The 22,939-nt window shown below is 43.0% G+C and overlaps 1 protein-coding gene across 4 annotated transcripts in view; it reads right to left on the bottom strand.

The window, feature by feature from the left end:
- Positions 1-22,388, bottom strand: part of LOC122557711 (UPF0606 protein KIAA1549L-like) — a 274,642-nt gene extending 252,254 nt beyond the window's left edge. For all 4 annotated transcript variants that reach the window (XM_087996374.1, XM_087996375.1, XM_043705602.2 and 1 more), the window contains exon 1: positions 21,504-22,388. In XM_087996374.1, coding sequence (XP_087852500.1) covers positions 21,504-21,744 — 241 coding nt within the window. In that variant the 5' untranslated portion in view covers positions 21,745-22,388. The remainder of the gene's footprint in view (positions 1-21,503) is intronic.
- Between the last annotated feature and the right edge of the window lie 551 nt (positions 22,389-22,939).

Here is a 22,939-nt window from a genome sequence, read left to right as displayed (position 1 = left end):
GGCAAGGACAAAGAGTACAGATGAAGAATGAAACAGTCAATAGTCCACACTGACAGTGACATAGCAGGGAACCACAGACATTACAGGGTGATTGCCAACCCAAACTTCTCCATAATCCATTCATTTTTACAGGACAATAATCTGTTCACTCTTGGCTTTCATTTGCAAGGGGATTGAATTTAAGAGCCGTGAGGTTATGCTGCAGCTCGGGTTAGACCACACTTGGAACATTTTGTTCATTTCTGGTCACCTCATTGTAGGAAGAATGCAGAAGCTTTTGAGAGTGTACAGAGGAGATTTACCAGGACGCTGCCTGGACTGGACGGCATGTCTTATGAAGAAAGGCTGAGGGAACTTGGGCTTTTCTCATTGGAGTGAAGAAGGATGACAGGTGAAACCAAAAGAGAAAATGCTGGAAAATCTCAGCAGGTCTGGCAGCATCTGTAAGGAGAGAAAAGAGCCGACATTTCGAGTCTAACTGACCATTTGTCAAGGGTCAGTTAGACTCGAAACGTCAGCTCTTTTCTCTCCTTACAGATGCTGCCAGACCTGCTGAGATTTTCCAGCATTTTCTCTTTTAGTTTCAGATTCCAGCATCCGCAGTAATTTGCTTTTATAAGGATGACAGGTGACTTGACACAGGTATACAAGATGTTGAGAGGCATAGATAGAGTGGATAGAAAGAGATTTTTTTCCCATAGTGGAAATGTCTATCATGAGGGGGCATAATTTTAAGATAACTTGACGAAGGTTGAGGGGAGATATCAGAGGTAGGTTCTTTACACAGAGAGTGGGGGTATGTGGAACACACTGCCAGCAGCGGTAGTAGAGTCAGATACATTAGGGACATTTAAGCAACTCCTGGATAGGTAATTGGAAGATAACACAATGAAGGATATGTAGGTTAGTCTGATCTTAGAGTAGGATAGAAGGTTGGCACAACATTGAGGGCCAAAGGGCCTGTACTATGCTGTAATGTTCTCTGTTCTAGGTTCACTCACAGACCTACGTGTGTGTGATTGATGCATGTGTACTTATTATCTCACTTACTTTGTTGCCTTGCAATGAGATTATATGGACACAACATGGCATTTAGATGGAGAGCAGATTTCATTTTTTTAAAAATGCATCTTCCTCTTAAACGTTTGAAAGATTTTAGGATAACTGAACCTTTCGTCTTAAACATTACAAATGCTGCAACAAGTGTGCACTTATTCCCGAACACTCTCCAGTGTCTCAAAACGCAAGCAAGCTCCCAATTTTTACAGTATCTATTCTATTTGTATGGTATGGCAGCACGTAACTTTCCAAGATGAACATTACAGATAGCGCAACACAGGTGACTCGCAATATCTCAACTAATCTGGGAGAATTAATGAGATGATTCGCTTGTGTTGCAAAATCTGAGACAGCTATAAGACAACCCCAGGAATTAATTCAAGACAATGTGATTTGGAAAACATGCAACATAACAACTATCTTCAATCTCAGTTTTCCCACAGCCGCCCACTGTCTCCTCAGGAGGTATTGCTGGCCAATACAGGGAAATGTCAATGCAAGTCATCAGTGAGCACAGTCACATCATCCTGGAAAAGCAGCATTACAACAATTACACTCTGCCCTTGGAATGACAATATCTTTTGCAGCTCATTAATAGGATGATTTTAAAGCACGACCAGATTATTTTAGGTGTTGAAGCCAAAGCAGAACATCTTGAGCAGAGAAGCCCTATAAATCACCCTTACCCACTGTTTCTATTACCCAAGAATCATTTCCTACCCCTCCCTCAGGCACAACGTGTCACTTTAGAATCTTCACACTAATAGAGAGTGGATAAAATTGTTTATCAGAGGTGACATATTTTCATGAGAAGAAACTCATATGTCACCTCAGTAATGGTTTCCCTAACCTCCCTAAGCTGCATGTATGAGTCTCCAATTGCAACCCTCAAAGGGGAAGCGTGACCGGGTGCACAGGTTTCCTATGTCTCCACCCTCTTGGGAAGATGCAAAAGCTAGTGCACAACCAAAGTCATGTCTTGGTCACTGTATGGCATGTTCAGGCTGCCAACAAACCATCATATCAATAATCGCACAGATTGACGGTATCAGGCATGTTTGATTTCTGTCCACACCGACCCATTCCCTATGACTTTAAATTTCCCCTGACTAATGCACCTAACCTAGACATCCCTGAACACCATGGGCGATTTAGAATGGCTAATTCACCTAATCTGCACCAGGTTATAATCCAACAAGTTTAATTGGAAGCACTAGCTTTCAGAGCACCGCTCCTTCATCGGGTGGTTGTGGAGGACACTATTGTAAGACACAGAATTTATTGCAAAAGTTTACAGTGTGATGTAACTGAAATTATACATTGAAAAATACCTTGATTGTTTGTGGAGTCTTTCATCTGTTCGAATACCATGATAGTTTCACTTCTTTTGTGTGTGTGTGTGTGGTCCCGGTTGAAGCCCTCCCTATATACATATACGTTTGTGACTCAACAAACAATCAAGGTATTTTTCAATGTATAATTTCAGTTACATTACACTATAAACTTTTGCTATAAATTCTGTGTCTTACAATTGTGTCCTCTACAACCACCTGATAAAGGAGTGGCGCTCTGAAAGCTAGTGCTTCCAATTAAACCTGTTGGACTATAACCTGGTGTTGTGTGACTTTTAACTTTGCAAACTCACAAAGATCACCTTCAATTTTTATCACTGAAGGGAGTTCTCCCTCTCTGAGAGGAGATCATGATCAGGGTTATTTCAGAAATGTGGAATTGTACTTCCATTCTGACAGTTTTTTTATAAAGCAGGACGGTCAGAGGAGACAAACCACGTGCCTGTTTCACAGGTGCCAGCTGACCTATTTGGACATTCAGCCATTGTGTGTCAGCCATTGTCTGTCAGCCATTGTGTGTCAAATGCTAAGCCATAACACAATTGGGATGCCAGGATGCTGGGAGGGTAGGGTGCAAGCTGAGGGTAGAGGAATGATGCCAAGAAAGGGGTAGGATGCCAGATAGGTAGTGGTAGAGTGCGAAGTAACATTTCATTGCAACACTTCATAAATTGGGAGGATTTGGAAAGTGGATCGTTACCTTGTTGATTAATTCATCGTGAATCAAAGCACCTAGATCAGTTTTCATAAAGGACTTGACATAAATGTCTTATACAGCTGTCTCATACTAATGTCTTATACAGCTGTTCAAAGGAACTTACCCTGGACAAACCGACTACTATGATTCCAACATTTTGACCGTGGCTAAACAACAAAAGATATCCTGATCTGACCAAGGCAACTAACTAGGAGCAGAGGCTGCTGAAGATGGAAGTATTTAAGGGGAAATGACAGAGTGGTGGGTGCATTATTGTAATAGTATTCCTCAAGCCTTGCCAAATGACCTGGAGTCAGTTCTAACTCCCATTACAGCAGCTGGGAAAGTTCAATTCAATCAAATTAATCCAAAATAAAAATATCATAAATCTGTCTGATTAATAAATCAGAGGTGTTTTGATTTGGCAATGTCCCTTAAGGAAGATAATCTGCTGTCATTCCCTGTCTTATGTGCAGTTACACCATTGGCTAAGGCTTACTGCCACCATCCTCTTAACTATAAGGATCTTCAGACTCTGTTTCGTATCATGTGGAGAAGAAAGCCAGTTCCTGGTCTAATTAGAAGAGGTTCTTGCGATTAACTACTTTTTGTTCAACACATATTCACAACTGGCTGCAGGTCACATTGATAAGAAAGTATTTGTTGCAGAGACAGTTAGGAAAAAGCAAGATTGCACACCTTTATCCTCCTGATGAGATCCTGAGCCACTCCGTCCACCCATCCTCTGACATTAAAATAGGTGATGTGTAAAACACTCCTCAGTGTCAAAGCTTTCAAACTCTTCCGCCATAAGGCAACATTACTTTGTCAGAGTGAGATATGATTCCAGACACTTGGCAACATTGATTTCGAACTGCCTTCAGCAATGACTTACTGAGCTATTCATGGAAGACAGTTCACAACAACCTTCTTAAAAGAAGGTAATAAATTCTGGTCTGGCCATATCCGTGCATGAATAAGACAAGGGAGGCTCAGGAGAGAAGACGTACTCTAAGTTATGAATGAATACAATGTGGATTCAAGGTGACAGCAGAGAAAGCTGCCGTTCAACCTGAAGCCCTTGCTGGCTCTTAACAAGTGCAGTTAAGGACAATGTGATTGTGTGTCAACTGGGCTCAAAGCCAAAACTCTGAGCATTACTTGCAATTTCCCCACGCATATTAATGGATCACGTTCCTGCATAAACTAATTTGCAAAAATAACAAGCAAAAAATCTATCATGAACCAAAATGGGTGGCTTAGCAGAAAGTAATTATTTATTTTATTCTCCTGATTTAACACATTCATTGATGCATTTAAGAGTAGTAACCGACTGCAGATTTATTAATCCAGCTGAAAATAGGTTTCTCCATGCAAAAGAAAACCCACACTCTCTGAGTGCACTATGGAGAAAAACTCAAACTAGTTTTGAAAATGACTGAAGAGCAGTATTTGGAACCATTTACTGATTTCACGGAGTACACACTTGTCAGTATCTACTAATGCCAAAAAAAACACTCAATTTGAAGAGTCTACTGAATATCTGCAGACAAGCCCAATTACCAGAAATTCACTGCAGTGATTAATTCAATTTGTGGATGCAACCTGTTTTTCTTCAAAACAATGCAAAAGCTCATGAAAATATGATTTCCACTGGACATGATTTGCCCTGAACCTTCTGCGATCTTCTATATCAATTTCATTAACGTAGGCATTTCATAGGAGCATTTTAACACCTCAGGCTACATTAGGGGAGACATTACAGTAAGTGGTCAAAAGCTTGCTCGATGAAGGTATAAGGATGATTTTAAAAGAGAGCAAAGTATCAATTGTGGAGAGGAACCAGGAGGAAATTCAGGAGTTGTCTTGCCAAGACTGCTGACTGCTGCCAATATGAAGTGCTTTTGGTTTTAAGTGATTGATTTTTCCATGGGATCTGAGAATTACTGTCAAGGGCAGAATATGGTGCCAATCACCAATTATCCTTGAACTGAATGGCCTGCTAGACCATTTCAGAGGATACGGAAGAGTCAACAACATTGCTGTTGGTCTGGAATCGCACATAGACCAGATCACACAAGGATGGCAGATTCCATCCTTAAAGGGCACTGAGTGAACCAGATGGGCTTTTACAACAATACTTCCCAGTCACTATTACTGACACTGCCTTTATTTTCCTAATTTACTGACGGATACCATCATAAATACATGTAAACAATATGTGAACCTCATATTTTGTCTATTTTTAAATGTTTGTATACATGGGCCCTGATCATTAGAGATTACACAGAACACCCGAGGGCACATGGGTGCCCAAACAGGAGACAGCCCCCTGGCCAGCCCTCAACAAGACTATTTACTGGTAAAATCTCAGCAGACACAGAGAAGCAACCCTTGTCTAATAAAAATGAGTTTTAACATATTTAACCAACTTTTGTCACTTTCCTAACCTTAAAGTTTGTTTTATTTGGCAGGTGGGGGGGAACAGTTTGAGATTTCCACTATCCTTGATGTGAAGAAATGCTTCCTGACGCCACTCCTGAAAGGCCTGGCTCTCATTTTAAGTTTGTTCTGGATTCCCTGATCAGAGGATATAAAATCATCATATAATCCCTACAGTGTGGAAACAGGCCATCAAGTCCACACTGACCCTCCGAAGAGTAAACACCCAAACCCATTCCCCTACCTTATGACTCTACATTTACCCCTGACTAATGCACCTAACCCACACATTCCTGAACACTATGGGCAATTTAGCATGGCAATTCACCTAACTTACATATCTTTGGACCGTGGGAGGAAACCAGAGCACCCAAAGGAAACCCACGCAGACACGGGGAGAATGTACAAACTCCACACAGACAGTTGCCCAAAGCTGGAATTGAATCCAGGCCCCTAGTCTCTCATTCTCTACCTGCCTGCCACTCTCTTTAACTGCCTGTCTCTCTCCCTCTCTCGACCTGCCTGTCATTCTCTCTCATTTGCTACTTGCCTGCCTCTCTCTTTCTCTCTCTGTGGCTACCTTCTTGCCACACTTTCTCTCCCCGCCGCCCCCACCCCCACCACCTGCCACTCTCTGAGCCACTGTGCCACCCTTGAGTTTCTCTTAATCTGCCCTATCAACTCAGTTAATCATGTTAGATAAACACATCTGAAACATGTGGCTCAGTTTCAAATATCATCTAATGAAACACTGTAGAGGGAACCTTGACACATTTTACAAAATGTAAAGGATGCTTTGAAATACAGGATATCATTGGGATATCCTTGGAAACTCGCCAGCAAACAGCTATCATCTCACAGTCACAGAGATATACAGCATGGAAACAAACCTTTCAGTCCAACTCGTCCTTGCCAACCAGATATCCTAAATTAAATCTGGTCCCATTTGCCAGAATTTGGCCCATATCACTTCACACCCTTCATATTTATTCACCAATGCAGATGCCTTTTAAATGTTGTAATTGTACCGACCTCCACCACTTCCTCTGGCAGCTCATTCCATACACGTACCACCCACTGCGTGAAAACGTTGCCCCTTAGGTCCCTTTTAAATTTTTCCCTTCTCACCTTAAACCTATGCCCTCTAGTTTTGGACTCCCCCATCCCAGGTAAAAGATCTTGTCTATTTACCCTATCCTTGCCCCTCATGATTTTACAAACCTCTATAAGGTCACCCCTCAGCTTCCAACGCTCCAGGGAATACAAGCCCAGGCTATTCAGCCTCTCCCTATGGCTCAAACCCTCCAACTCTGGCAAAATCCTTGTAAATCTTTTCTGAACCCATTCAAGTCTCACAACATCCTTCCTGTAGCTGGCAGAGCAGAATTGCATGCAGTATTCTAACCAATGCCCTGTACAGCCACAACATGACCTCCTAACCCTTACACTCAATGCACTGACCAATAAAGGATGAGGTGGGTACTGCAGATGCTGGAGATTAGAGTCAAGATTAGAGTGGTGCTGGAAAAGTACTGCAGGTCAGGCAGCATCTGAGGAGCAGGAAAATCGATGTTTCGGGCAAAAGCCCTTCATCAGGATTCCCAACGAAGCGCTTTTGCCCGAAATGTCGATTTTCCTGCTCCTTGGATACTGCCTGACCTACTGTGTGCTTTCCCAGCACTACTCTGTAAATTTACTACTTGGTGTCTACTACATTTTCAACAATGTGGAAAATGGCATGAGAGGCAAGCTTCAGTGGTAGTGAAGTAAATAAGACTCTTAATAAAGTCTCAAAGATATGCTCAATGGAAACCTGGAGGACTACTCGAATTGCTTTTCAGTTCTGTGCTTACTCTTAAAACTGACCTTCTGGTTGGAGGTGCCATTGGCTAGGCCAGTATTTATTGCCCAAAACAAAGAAGACTTCCAACTTTCAAGAAGGATTGATCAGGCTGGTGCTCTTTTCATGAGTAGTCGGAGAGGTGACTGTATGGGGATCTTGGAATTTTGACTAGGTAAGCAAGTACTTCCAATTGATTGTACATCATACCTACTCATTTTTGGGATGTGGACATTGCTGGTAAACATCAAATTTATTGATCATCCCCGACTGACATCAAGAAGATAGTTCTATATAGCCTTTTTTTGTAGTGCTGCAGTCCACTTGGTATAGGTCAACCCGCACTAAAACTAGGAAGGGAATTTTGACCAAGTAAGAGTGAAGAAGCAGGCCTATGTTTTCAAGTTAGAATAGCACATGCTTTTGAGGGGACCTTGCAGGTAATGGTGATATCTCGTAACAATGTGAGAGATTTTAATCTATGTATCAACTGGTAAAGTCAGATGAGCAAAGATAGACGACATGTGAAGCTCATTGAATGTTTTCAGGATAGTTTCTATGAGCAACACATTCTGAGCACATGGACAGCAGGCTATACTAGAGGTTGGTGCTTTCCAATGGGATAGGCTGAAGGAGTTATATCAGAGTGAAGGTATCCCTCGGTAGCAGCCACCATAGCATGACAGAATTTAACATTCAATTTGACGGTGAGAGTGGGTCCAAAACTATTTTAGTTTAAAAGATATGAAAGCAGGTTAAAATGGATGGGTTAAAGGTTGGGTCAAAGAAGTGCTACGGTAGACAGTTAAGAGGATATTTCAATGGTACATAGGAAAAATTCTATGGGACAGACCCAACATCTATGCTTAACCAGAAATCTTAAAGATAGCATCAAACTTAAAGAAAAAGCACCTATTTTTGCAAACACGGGTAACAGATCAGAAGACTGGATAGAATATAAAACTAGGAAAAGAATGACCAAAAAGTTACTAAAGAGGAACAATTCAACTGCAAGAGAAGGCTAACCAAAAATATAACAACACATAATTAGCATTTCTATAAATGTTAACGAAGATTGAATTAACAAAGTGTGCATGGTCTTTATAGAAAGTGAGACTGGAGAATTAATTATGGAAAATAAGGAAATCGCACATGGACTAAACAGACGTTCTGTATCAGTTTACACTACACTGAGGTTCCAAACAATATCCCAGAAAAACTAATAAGTTCAGGAATAAAAAGGAGAGAGGAACTCAGGAAAATCATAATTATAGAAATGGTAATGAGTAAATTGCTGAAGCTATGGGTGGACAAAAGCACTAGATCCTAAGGTACTTTTTCCCCCAGAGTCTTTAAAGCAGTGGCTAATGAGACAGTTGATGCATTGGTTTTAATTTTCCAAAACTCCCTTGATTCAGGCAGGGTCCCATTAGTTTGGAAGATTGTGAATGTAACTTTGAAAAGGGAGAGAGACAGAACTCTGCAAACTACAGGTTACTTAGCATAACATCTACTATCAGGAACATGTTAGAAGGTATTATTTAAAATGCTGTATCGGGGACTTGGATAAAATTAAGGTAATCAGATAGTCAACATAGTGACTATGTTGACAATGTGATTTCCCTTTTGCAAAACAAAGTTTTTTGAGGAGGTAACACATGCTGTGGATATAGGTAAACTTAAAAATCCATGATAAGGTGTCTCTAAAGGCTATTGTGGAAACTAAGAGCTCATGATGTCAAGGGTACCATACTGAAGCAGGTGGTATACTAGCTGGCTAACAAGAAGCAGAGAGCAAGTTTAACATGGTTCTTTCTCAGGCAAGATGCAATGAATGATATGTCAATGAATCGGTGCTGGGACCTCAACTGTTTACAATTTATATGAATGGCTTTTATAAAGGAACGGTGTCCAAATTTGCTGATGACACAAAGCTGAGTCAAAAATTAAGAAGAAACAAATAGGTTACAAAAAAGATACTGATAGGTTGAGTGAGTGAGTAAAAGAATGGCAAATAGATTATAATGTGGGGAAAAATGTAAAACTGTCCATTTTGGCAGTATGAATAAACATTAGTATAATTATCTAAATTTAAATGGTATCTCTGCAGAGCTCAGAGATTTTATTTTAGATTCCCTACAGTGTGGAAACAGGCCCTTCAGCCCAACCAGTCCACACCGACCCTCCAAAGAGTCACCCACCCAGACCCATTTCCCTCTGACTAATGCACCTTACACTATGGGCAATTTAACATGGCCAATTCACTGACGTGCACATTTTTGGACTGTGGGAGGAAACCCACACAGACACGGGGAGAATGTGCAAACTTCACACAGTCACCCGAGGCTGGAATTGAACCTGGGTCCCTGGTGCTGTGAGGTAGCAGTGCTACCACTGAGCCACCATGCCACCCCATGCAGAGGTGGATGTCCATGTGCATGAATAACAAAGGTGAGAATACAGGGGCAATAAGTAATGAGAAAAGATAATAAATGCTATCATTTATTGCAAGAGGAACTGACTAGAAAAGTAGGGAGGTTATGCTTTAGTTAAACAGGGCACTGGTGAAGTTGCATATGGAGTACTATGCACAGTATTGCATTGAAAATGTGTTGGAGGTAGGTCAGAGATGGTTTACTGGTGAAATATTTGAAATCGATGGGTTGCCTCCTTATTTAAAGTTGGGTAGGATTGAAGCTTGGGGGCCCTGGAGGGATAAATGCTTTCTCTTATGAGAGAATCTAGAAACAAAAGGGTGATAATTCAGGGGTTGCCCATTTAAAATAGATCAGACCCTTTCTCTTTCTGTCAGAGTCGTGAGCCTATGCAGCACTCTCCTTATTGTAGTGGAATCCCATTCTTTTGAATCGATAAAGCACAGCAGGTCAGGCAGCATCTGAGGAGCAAGAGAGTTGACATTTCGGGTACAGCCTTTATCTCCTAGAAGCAGATTCTTTGAATACTTTTAAGACAAAGGCATACAGATTCTTCACAAAAAAAACCTAGTAGAACTGCAGATGCTGGAAAGCAGAAACAGGAACAGAAAGTACTTGAAAACTCAGCAGGCTTGGCAGCATCTATGGAGAGAAAGCAGAGTTAATGTTTAGGGTCCAGTGACCCTTCTTCAGAACTGATGGTAGCTAGGTAGATGGTGGTCTTCTTTACATTGGGGTTACAAAATACATACTGGGTGACCACTTCACAGGACACCTATGCTCTGTCTGCAAAAAAGACCCTGAGTATCCAGGTGCCTGCCACTTCAACACACCACTATGCTCCCCCGGCCAACATCTCTGACTCAGGCTTACTGAAGTGCTCCAGCGAAGCTCAGTATCAGGTGAAAGAACTGCATCTCATCTTCCGCTTTGAGACTCTGCAGCCTTCTGGAATCAATATAGAGTTCAACAATTTGAGGGCTTACCCCAACCCCCACACACCAGGCCTCATCATCACATGGGCTTTGACCAAACATAACCCACTGTCTGCTACTAACAGTCCCCATTAACAGCTACTCACTCTCCTAGTCTGACCCTTAACCACTCCTTTGACTATCCAACTGCTTTTCTCTCCCCCGTTCCTCCATGCTACCTTCTATATAAATATCAGTGTTTTCCTCGCTACCATCCATTCTGAAGAAGGGTCACTGGATCTGAGACGTTTATTCTAATTTCTCTCCACGGATGCTGCCAGACCTGTTGAGCTTTTCCCAGCAATCTGTTTTAGTGTGTGTGGACAGATTCTTATTAAACAAGGGGTTGATGGGTTATTAGAAATGTGGATTAGATGTAACAATCAGATCAGCTATAATCTTATAAACCTACTCCTGTTTTATCAGTTTTTATGAGAAACCTCCACATCAAGAGAGCAATCAGAAACTGGAACCCACCAACACAGAGTAGCTGGGGCAAATACAAGTGCATGAGGAGGGGTTAGTGGAGCGCACATGGAGAAAGGAATAGTAGGTTATGCTAATAGTGTTAGGTAACTTTGAAAGAAAGTGTATGGGTTTCATTTTGCTCACAAGTCTGTCCTTCACCACACTTTACTGTGCTTTGTTGGGCTCAGCTTCTAGCTTCAAAGCTAGAAACAGCAATTTGCATTTATATTACAAATTTTAAGTTGGAAAGGCTCAAAGGTGCTTGACAGTGGAGAAACATTGATGAGGGCAGAAGGTGAAGGGTGAATAGCTGAGGGCTTGCTGCTGAAGGGGACATTAACAGGTCTGGAGAAGTAAACAAGAGTTTAATCCAGGTATTCCATAGCATCAGGAATTATTGATCTGAATACTAAGCAAAGCCAGTCCATGATTACCCCCAGGTCCAAAAGCACTGCAGGTATAATCTATTGATTTTTTTTAGATAGATATTCTAACATAGAATATTCACACAGCTATTCAGCTGTTATGCGAGCTCTAAGTCCCATGTTCTTTTTTGATAGACCTGAATATTTTTACTTCTAAAATTTCACATCCAATTCTCTGTTGAAAGTTACTTTTGAATCTGTTTTCACCAATTTTTTTCAGATTCTATGTGTCAGATTAAAAGGATTCACTGAAAAATCTCTCCATCTCCCCGCTGGTCCTTTTGCCAATTACCTAAACCTCTCCTCACCAGTTACTAACCCTCCTAACTGTAGCAACAGTTTCTCCGCAGTCAATCTATCAACAGCTTCGGCATCTCTACTAAATCTGCTCCATATAATCTTCCTGCTCCAAATTTTTCTGCTTTAAGGAAACCAATCCCAAATTTTCCGTCTCTGCTTGGGACTTCAATCCTGGTACGATTCAAGTAAATCTCCTGTGGACTGTCTTCATGTCTTTAATATTCCGATAGCATGGTGCTCAGAATTGGACACATAATACTCCAGCTGGAGTAAAAGACAAATTTTGACCGTAAAGTGTTCAACTGAACACTGCAAATGCTTCAAATCAAAAATTAAAACAGTAAATGCATAGCACTTTGGACAGCATTGTAAAGAGGGAAATACTTTGCAAATGTGTCCCCTTTGAAACAAAGGAGGAAGAGAAAATGAGCTTGATCTCTGTTCAGCCAACCTGCTAGTGAGGACGCTATCTCTTTGTTCAATTCCTCCAACTAGGTGAAAGTGTGGACTGCAGATGCTGGAGATTAGAGTCGAGAGTGTAGTGCTGGAAAAGTACAGCAGGTCAGGCAGCATCCAAGGAGCAAGGGAATCATCAAGGGCTTTTGCCCCAAAACATCGATTCTCCTATTCCTCGGATGCCATCTGATCTGCTGTGCTTTTCCAGCACCACAGTCTCAACTCAACTCCTCCAACACCCACCCACATCCCAACCCCCAGTAATGCCAATGGAAAGAAAACAGAATCTCTAATTATTTTCAGGAAAAGCTCCAAGAAATTCTACCACGGTCTCCCTAAGGCAGTCCTGTGGGTTCCAGCTGACCCTGAGTCACCATTAGATACCATCTCACTCTGACTGCATGAGGAAGACCACAAGGTTCGGATAGAGAATCTCTCCCTAAAACATTAATCCATCTGCTCCCTCTCAGAGTTTCACTGCAAAATGTAGCAAAAGAGTAATTGGATGACTCCTGGCTCTTTTCGGTGACAATTAGGATGTCAAGCTTGCTCACATGTTTCCTTGAAATGTGGCTGAAGTATCAGAGACAGATGTGTATGTACAAATGAAGAGCAGGAGGGTGTTAACTGGCCCCTTCAGCCTGCTCCGCCATTCCATAACGATCATGGCTACCCTGATTGAGGCATCAACTCCATTTCCCAGCCTACTCCCAATACTCCGTCACTCTATTCCTGAATAAAAAAAATAATCAATACCCTGCCTTCACATTCATAAACCTCCTCCTTATCTCTATTTTAAAGATCTCTTACCTTCAACTGTATCCCGAATTCAAGTCTCTCCCACAAGAGAAAGTTTTTTTTAGTATCTACCCTGCCAAGTCCTCTATGGAAAATCTCTCATTCTTTTAAATTGTAATAGATACAGGCTCAACCTGCCTAGCATTTTCTCACAGGATAACCACCCCCGCCTCATTCCATGTGACTGACCAACAAATAAGTCAAGCACAGTCATGTTCTGTCATACATACCCATATCCTGCAAAATCACAATTTCTTCCTGTTACAATTCAGTTATTAAACTCAGTTAGAGCAGTGCCAGGGAAGATAGGGATGCATTCTCATTCACAGAATCACAAAATTATTACAATACAATCTCTTGCCTTTTATCTGTATCCCTACACACCAGTGCCATCCAAATAAACATCCAATACCCTCTTGAATGCTTTGATTCATAGCCATCATTGATATCAGATCATAGGTGTAAAAAGGGAATTCAAAAATTTATATTTATATTGCATCTTTCATGTTGTAAAATATTCATTAGTGCTTAACAAGAGCATTAGAAAAAAAATGATACTGAGACACATCAGGAGATATTGCCCCAGATTTACATCCTCGAACCTGGGAGCAGAAAGCAGGGAATTTGCTTGCTGAAACCATTCACCGTGGTAGAAAGTACAGAAGGGTGGGATCATCATTGCCAAGGGTGCAGGTGAAGGTGTGAGCAGTAGCTGGCAAGGACACCAGGAAATGTTCTGAGACAGCTTCAGAGGTAGCTCAAGGACTGCTATGTACAGAGGGAGGCTGTTTAAAAGTCTTGACTCAATGCAGTGAGACTTTGACCCAGTTAAGAGTAAAAACAGAAAAAAGGTCATCCAGCCCTCACCTCTCTCACCTCCAAATTCCCTATCCATGCCATCTCATATATCCCTTCCACCCCCCTTGACCCTTCATATCCCAATACTAAGTATGCCCTGCTAAAGAAGGCCCATGGCTCCTCATGACACCATGCCAAGATATGCCCCCCTTTCCCCAAACAGTCCCTATTTTTCCATACTCCAGACCATGCCCATCCATCCACCATGGCTTTTCATGTCCTCCGTGCCAGGCTTTACCTCTCCATCTAAACCCTGAGGTCAGGTGTTGGCACTTTCATGCCTAAATATTAATTATACACTATAAAGAGGTAATGAATCCCATTGTAGGCAAAAGTGAGGACTGCAGATGCTGGAGATCAGAGTCGAGAGCGTGGTGCTGGAAAAGCACAGCTGGTCAGGCAGTATCTGAGGAGCAAGAGAATCAACGTTTCGGGCAAAAGCCCTTCATCAGGAATGATTCCTGATGAAGGGCTTTTGCCCAAAACATTGATTCTCCTGCTCCTTGGATGCTGTCTGACCTGCTGTGCTTTTCCAGCACCACACTCTCGATAATGAACCATATCGTGACAGCTGAATGTATAAAAACCTTTAACAAAACATTGATTATTTACCACTATGTTAAGAAAATTTATTTTTACTACAGTCCAAGTCAACTATGCAGACTTTTAAAGTTTCAACAGCTGAAACTGCAAGCACTTTAAGTCACTCCGCCCTGTTTAAGGGAACATTATGAAACTGAAAACTGAGATCACACACCCAAAGCTGTTAACCAAGCAGGGAATCAAGTATGTCAAGAGACGAATGGATGCCTGGGCTCTCAGCCAAGAATGCATGACACGAAAATGTGGTCACTGTCTACTAAAAGGCTCAGTTTTTTGCAATTTGTATCCTTCCATCTACAGAGGTGGACCAATGTCCTTTCCAATGTATTGATGCCAGTTTTGTTTTGTTCTGCCAAAAACCATTTGCATTGCCCCACTGACTCCCCATAGTCCTGCCCCATAGTCTCTGATGATGCAGTGGTCCTTGCATCAGTTATCTTTCTGTGATGTCACAGACATTAGTGTCCCTCTTTTATATTCTGATTTGTTCTCAGAATTAGGAGAACACAGCCAAGGACAGATTAGTTTCTTATTCTTAGCTGCCCTAACAACTGTCTGGTAGGCCAGACCAGATGAGTAACAAGCTTACCTCAATAAAGTGAATCACTGAACTTCTAAGATAATCCAGCAGATTTCATCATTTCCTTCACAGCAAGGTCCAACAATGTGATGTGGTCAAAATCATAAGTTACAGGAATGTATAGCCCATTGAGTGGTGGCATGGGTGTTGGAAAAAACAGCAGGTCAAGTAGCATCCAAGGAGCAGGAAAATCGGCGTTTCGGGCATAAGCCCTTCATCCTGATAAAGGACGAAGGGCTATGCTTTTCCAGCACCACACTTTTGACACTGATCTCTAGCATCTGCAGTCCTCACTTTCACCCTGTATAGCCCATTGAGTCTGTTCCACCACTCGAGAAGACCACATAGTCAGAGATGTACAGCACAGAAACAGATCCTTCAGTCGGACACATCCATGCCAACCAGATATCCTAACCTAATCTAGTCCATCTGCCAGCATTTGGCCCATAACCCTCCAAACCCTTCCTAATCATATACCCATCCAGATGCCTTTTAAATGCTGTAATTCTACCAGCCTCCACCACCCTCTGCATGAAAAAAGTTGTTCCGTAGGTCTCTTTTATATCTTTCTCCTCTCATCCTAAACCTATGCCCTCTAGTTCTGGACTCCCCTACCCCAGGGAAAAGACTTTGTCTATTTATCCTATCCATGCCCCTCATAATTTTGTAAACCTCTATAAAGGTCACCCCTCAGCCTCCAATGCTCCAGGGGAAACAGTCTCAGCCTATTCAGCCTCTCCCTATAGCTCAAACCCTCCAACCCTGGCAACATCCTTGTTAATCTTTTCTGAACCCTTTCAAGTTTCACAACATCTTTCCGATAGGAAGGAGATCTGGAGGTTACCATTGCCCCAAAGAAACTCACTGGACTCACTTCAAAAACACAGAGGCTACAAGAGCAGGTCAGAGGCTAGGACTCCTGACTCCTCCATCTGATTCCCCAAAGCCTGTCCACAATCTGCAAGGTACAAGTCAGGAGTATGATGGAATACTCCCTCATAGAGGTAGTTCTCCTGTAATGCCATAGTTGTGTTCCAGCGAAACCTGGTTAATAGAAAATCGCTTCATAGAAATAATGGAGCCTATGGTAAAAGTGGGGTTAGGGGCAAACCAGCAAAAAATATGACTCACAATCACTCAGAAAGGTATAGCGCAGCCTGAATGAAGATTGAACTCATATTTATTAATGAAACAAAAGTAAATTTAACACAGTACGTTTAAAAAATCTAAAAAAGCTGCTCACTGTACAGTTCTGTCAGCAGCTGACATTGATGCATGCGCAGAATGAAGCACGCGATCCAACCCTTACCGAATCACACTGTTGCCAACGGAGATCACTGGGACAAAATCCTGGAATTCTCTCCCTAAGGACAGTGTGGGTCAACCTACAGCTCATGGACTGCAACAGTTCAAGAAGGCAGTTCACCAGTACTTTCTCAAGGGTAGATAGAGATGGTGAATAAATGCTGGCTCGCCACAATGCCCATGTCCCCTGAGTGAATGAAAAAATGCCAATTGTTTTTGCCCACTCATAACCATCCATACCGTTTTTATGGCCATGCTACGTTCACTTCCCTCATTTAAATCATTCATCTATATTGTAACTAATTATGGACCCAGCACTGATCCCTACAACAAACCACTAATTAAAGGTTGCCATCTTGAAAACTTATTCCTTATCCCAACTGTCTAGTCTTCTACTGGTTAGTCAATCTTCTATCCATAGTAATATATTACACCCCAGCACCATGGGTTCTTACCTTATTAAGTAGCTTTGTGCACAATGCCTTATTAAATGCCCTTTTGAAATCCAAATATGGTACATTAACTGGTTTGCTTTATCTATTCTGCTCGTTACCTCGTCAAAGAATTCAAATAAATGTGTCAGGGATGATCTCCCCTTTCAGGAAGCCATGCTAACCCTGCTTGATTAAGTCAGGTCCCAAGGGTTTTCTGGACCTGAGTCTTCAATCCCGAAAAGCTCATCAGAAAGAAGTTCAAGACACTCGTGGCTGCAGAGGAACTGCTCGCTTTGGGGCATAAGTACTTCAGCATTTGTAAATGCAGAGGGAGGAACTCATCAGATTATGGAAAATGAAGAGACCACTGAGCCCCTCAATTCTGTTACAACATTCAAATGAACAATCGCTAGTGTGCATCTTAATTACATTCATCTGCATTGATTCTGCAACCCTCAAGAACTTTGCATAATAAACAATAAAAAGTTCTGATTTTGATATAGCCCAGCCTCAACAGCTTGTTCCGATGATGGGGGTGGGGGTGGGAAGGAACTCCAATAAAGAATTGCTTCTGGATATCACTTCTGAATAAAAGTGATGGGCGGCACGGTGGCACAGTGGTTAGCACTACTGGCTCACAGCGCCAGAGACCTGGGTTCAATTCCCACCTCAGGTTACTGACTGTGTGGAGTTTGCACATTCTCCCTGTGTCTGTGTGGGTTTCCTCCGAGTGCTCCGGTTTCCTCCCACAATCCAAAAATGTGCCAGTTAGGTGAATTGGCCATGTTAAATTGCCCGTAGTGTTAGGGGCATGGGGTAAATGTAGGGGAATGGGTCTGGGTGGGTTGCGCTTCGGCTGGTCGGTGTGGACTTGTTGGGCCGAAGGGCCTGTTTCCACACTGTAAGTAATCTAATCTAAGCCTGGCTCGAATCTGTGCCCAACAGCAGAGGAAATAACTTAACCCACCAAATCTTTTAAGTGATCTAAAAACATCAACAAGGGTCTAACAATCAGTGAATTATTTGTGAAGTCAGCAAAACCTATAGACTAACATGGCTGGTTAACAAAAACATAATAACCTTCCTTTGGATACAAATGAAGAATGCAATCTCTTATTCTCAACGAAGCAGCTATTGCATCAACATGACGTCAGAATTCATTGAAGTTTATGAAGGGAAAGAGATTGCAATAATAAGACGAGACATTAACATTTTTACACTGCATTGCTTTGCCCAGGACACCTGAAGTACTTAACATACAAAGATCTATGAATAGGCAGGGAATAGAGGGATACGGACTGCATAGAGGAAAAAGATTTTTAGTTTAGAAAGGCACCATGTATCAGTACAGTCCTGGTTGGCTGGAAGTCTGTTCCTGAGCATTACTGTTTTTTGTACTTTGAAGTATATCTGAAATGTAGTCATTGGTGTAACAAACAACAAATTAGTCCACAGCGTGTTCCCATAAGCAGCAATAAGGTCTAGATAATCTACCTTAGGAGTTGGTTGAAGGATGAATATTAGACACCACACCAGTAAGAATTATGGATAAAAGCAAATTACTGCGGATGCTGGAATCTGAAACCAAAAGAGAAAATGCTGGAAAATCTCAGCAGGTCTGGCAGCATCTGTAAGGAGAGAAAAGAGCTGACGTTTCAAGTCTAACTGACCCTTTGTCAAAGCTAAAAAAAGGGGAGAAATAGGGAGGTATTTATATGAGGCTGAGAGAAGGTGAGTCATGGCTCCAGAAGCAAAGGTAGCAATAAAGAGATGATAAAGACAGTGCATAGAGAGATGATAGGGAGATTAGGAGCTGTAAATGACCAAGGCTGAAGCCAGTGCTGTGTGACAAAATATGTGGGGGATGGGGGGGGAGATGGGTGAAGCAGAGGCAAAATGGAAAACAGGGGAGAAGGGTAGCAAAGGGGGAAGAGGAGAGAAAAAGGTGATGAGAGAGTGGGGAGCGAGAGAAAGAGAGACAATCAAGAAATAAGAGGTACAGAAAAGTGAAAAAAATATGAAAAAAATAAATAAAATAAATGAAATAAAATTACCTAAAGCTGTTGAATTCAGTGTTGAGACCGGCAGGCTGTAACGTGCCCAGTCAGAAGATGAGATGCTGTTCCCCCAGTTTGCGTTGAGCTTCACTGGAACATTGCAGTAGGCCAAGGACAGACATGTGGGTATGGGAGCAGGATTGTGTGTTGAAGTGGCAAGCCACAGGAAGGTCCAGGACCTGATTGCGTACAGACCGAAGGTGCTCAGCAAAGCGATCACCCAGTCGGCGTTTTGTCTCTCCGATATAGAGGAGACCACATTGGGAGCAACAAATGCAATAGACCAAATTGAAAGAGGTACAAGTGAAACGCTGCTTAATCTGAAATGAACGTTTAGGGTCTTGGATGGTGAGCATGGAAGAGGTAAAGGGGCAGGTGTTGCACCTTCTGCGATTGCATGGGAAGGTGCCGTGTGTGATGGGAGAGGTGTGAGGTGTGATGGGAAGGTGCTGTGTGTGATGGGAGAGGTGTTAGGTGTGATGGAGGAGTGGACTAGGTTGTCCTGGAGGGAACGATCTCTGCGGAATGCAGACAGGGGGAGGGGAGGGAAGATGTGTTTAGTGGTGGCGTCGTGTTGGAGTTGGCGAAAATGGCAGAGGATTATTCTTTGCATGTGAAGGCTGGTGGGGTGAAAGGTGAGAACAAGAGGGAACCAATCCTTGTTCAGGGAGGGGGTGAGGGCCTTAGCGCGGGAGATGGACTGCACGCTGTCGAGAGCCCTGTCAACTCTCTCCTCTTCCCCCTTTGCTACCCTTCTTCCCTGTTTTCCATTTTGCCTCTGCTTCACACCTCCCCCCATATTTTGTCACACAGCACTGGCTTCAGCCTTGGTCATTCACAGCTCCTAATCTCCCTATTATCTCTCTATGCACTGTCATTATCACCTTTTTATTGCTACCTTTGCTTCTCTCAGCCTTGTATAAATACCTCCCTATTTCTCCCCTTTTTTTAGCTTTGACAAAGGGTTAGTTAGACTCGAAACGTCAGCTCTTTTCTCTCCTTGGCTGGTGAGAAGGGCTCTGCCTGTGAGATCCTTTATGCACGCCCGGACTCTCAGCCACACCGCACGCTGCCCTCGAAGCGGCTGCGGGGGGGACGAGACTGTCACACACCTCCTTCTGGAATGTGCCTATGCAGAGGAAGTCTGGAGAGGAATGCAGTGGTGTTTGTCGAGGTTCGTCCCAAGCAGCACCGTGACGCGGGACTCCGTGCTCTACGGTCTGTTCCCCGGGACGCACACCAAGACGAACATCAACTGTGCCTGGAGGATCATATTTAGTCTCAGGTGGCACAATGAAAGTACTGAAGGAGTGCTACTCTGTTAGAGGCACATTTTTCAGATATATCCTCAAAAGTATTTCAGTCTGCTCAGACGGGGGAAGAAAAGACCCTTTAGCACTGGTCAATGAAGAGCAGAAGCAATCTCCTTAGTATATGCCCAGTTTTTGTCCGACAGTCACTAAAAGCAAATTCACTGCAATTGTTGTGGGACCCTGTTGTACACTAAACAGCTGCAGTGTTAATTACATGGCACACCACACATTTTCACCAGAATGATGCCAAGGTTAAAAGCTCAATGATGAGGGGCGATTACACGGAGTTGTCCTGTTTTATCTTGAGTGCAGAAGTTTAAGTGGTGATCTAAGGGAGAGTGATTAATTAGTTGATGGCATAAATATATATAAACTATTATCCCTGGTGAGAAAAATGGATGGTGTGCAGCAGTAACTGAGAACGAGAGCCAGGTTGATGACAGGGGGAACACCATCACACAAAGGGCAATAGAAACCTGGTACTCTCTCCAAATAAAAACCTGTTGAACCTGTGAGAATTTTTGTTCAACTCGGGTGTTAGGAGTTAATGGAACCAAGACAGGTCAATGGAGTTAAGCTCCATACCAGCCATAGTGCGGCTGACTGGCAGTACAGAGGGTGATGGGCTTTCTCCTGCCTTGTGTACTATAACGGCCACGTTTCAGAAGGATTCGTTGCTGCAAAACATGTGGGCCACGCTGAAGGTGTGAAAGGTGCCACATAAATGCAAGCTTTAACAAACCATGCAGGGCTCACTGATACCAATACAATGGGACGTTTTTAAACAGGGAATATCAAGTTCCGAGCTATTGCAACGTTCAGCCAAGGACATTGCTTCAACACCAGACAAGACAGACTGACACTAACAATACCAATTTGACACACTTAGAATCAATGCAGATCTGAAAGAAAGACGGCGGAGAAACTGAACATTGCTGATGTGTTTGCGAACTGTAAACACGGCTCCGGTAACAATCAATCTGACGGGGTAGGGGTGACCACACTTTCTGAAGGCGGCGGTCACTAGAAATCTGCACACGGTTGTCTCTGCATGGGCGCTGCTCCCGCACCCTCAGCCCTCCACCGTGCTCTCTCTGATCTCCTTACCGTTTGATGCTGAGCCGGGCAGGAACAGCAGCTGCAGCAGCATGTACAATCCGATGCATCTTGCAGCCATCCCCACGTTCAGCAGCGAAGTGCAGAGCTGAAGGCGAGCACCTCCTGGCACCTCGACCGAGGTCTCAGCTGATGACCTCCAGTCTCCTGTATTCCCCAGGAACATAGCCACCAACAGCAGGTAAAAACCAGGAGCGAGCCCTCTGTCCAGATTACCTACAGCCACCAGCATCGGGACAAATGTCTGGATTCACAGTTGCAAAAATCATGCTTGCTATCAGCTCCAAGGCTAAATGAGGAAAGCAGAAAAGAAAATCAGACATGCATCCTGATTCTCAGTGTTAATTGCCCCCTCCTTCTTCTCCTCCTCCTCCTTCCTGGGCTTGAGTTCGCAGGTCAGCTTTGCACTAACGCATCTCTGTGGCTATCTCCCTTTGGTCCCACTCTGTACAACATATAGTCTCGGTCGCTGTCCTCTTCATCAGGGAAAGGTGCGGCCGATGGCGTCTCCCAGTTGATCCAGCTCGCAATTGTTATTGCAGCGACTGCACGTCGCTTTATTTTCGGGGGAAGAGAGATGGGGGGAATGAAAAAGTCACGTAGATTTCCACCGACTGGATCCAGAGAAGAGGAGGAGAGAGAGAGAGAAAGGCTGGGCGCAGCTAAATGTGACAAGGACGACCTCTTGCGGAAATCACAGCTTCTTAAGGGCTTTCTAACACTCTTCCACACTGCAATCCAGGAGTATGCTGTATTCATAAATAATTCATACTCTGCCGTCAGATGCAAGCAAAATGTACATTTTGTAAAATTTTGTTTTGCAATTGCCAAATGATATTAAGTCAATCTCAAATCACCGTCAAAGCAAAAACCTCTTCGTTGGCTCCACTTGTCATGTAGACGTGTGGCTACACGTACTGCATTTTATTTTGTTCCTCAGTCGTTCTCAGGCTGTGGCTGGCTGTCAGTCACAAGGCTGGTGTAGATATTTTACAGTCAACCTGTGTTCAGGGATATTATTGGGTCTTAAGCCCGGCTCCTCTCGGCCCAGAGATAGCCCTTCCTAATAAAAGGCTTTTACCCGAAACGTCGATTTTCCTGCTCCTCGGATGCTGCCTGACTAGCTGTGCTTTTTTCCAGCACCACACTCTGGACCCTACTATCACTGCACCACAAGGCTGGTGCACATTGTTCAACCCTAGTTGTGCTAATTCAGTGAGCCATTGCCAAGGATTGTTAAAATGCAGCCACACATAAGCCCTTCTGAATTAATGTACTTGATGAGCTTTCACAGCCATCCATGACAGTTGTCATGGTCCCTCTTACCATCTTTATATTACAGATTTATTTACTGTATTAAAATTCCAGCAGCCATCTTGGTGAGATTTGTACCCATAGCCCCTTGATTACGAGAACAGTGACATTAC

Source organism: Chiloscyllium plagiosum, unplaced genomic scaffold (genome assembly GCF_037043375.1).
Source record: "Chiloscyllium plagiosum isolate Xiang-an unplaced genomic scaffold, Cpla_swu_hap1 HiC_scaffold_18, whole genome shotgun sequence".
In the NCBI taxonomy this organism is placed as follows: Eukaryota; Metazoa; Chordata; class Chondrichthyes; order Orectolobiformes; family Hemiscylliidae; genus Chiloscyllium; species Chiloscyllium plagiosum.
The sequence above is the reverse complement of the archived record's forward strand: the minus strand, read 5'-3'. Positions and strand labels throughout refer to the sequence as shown.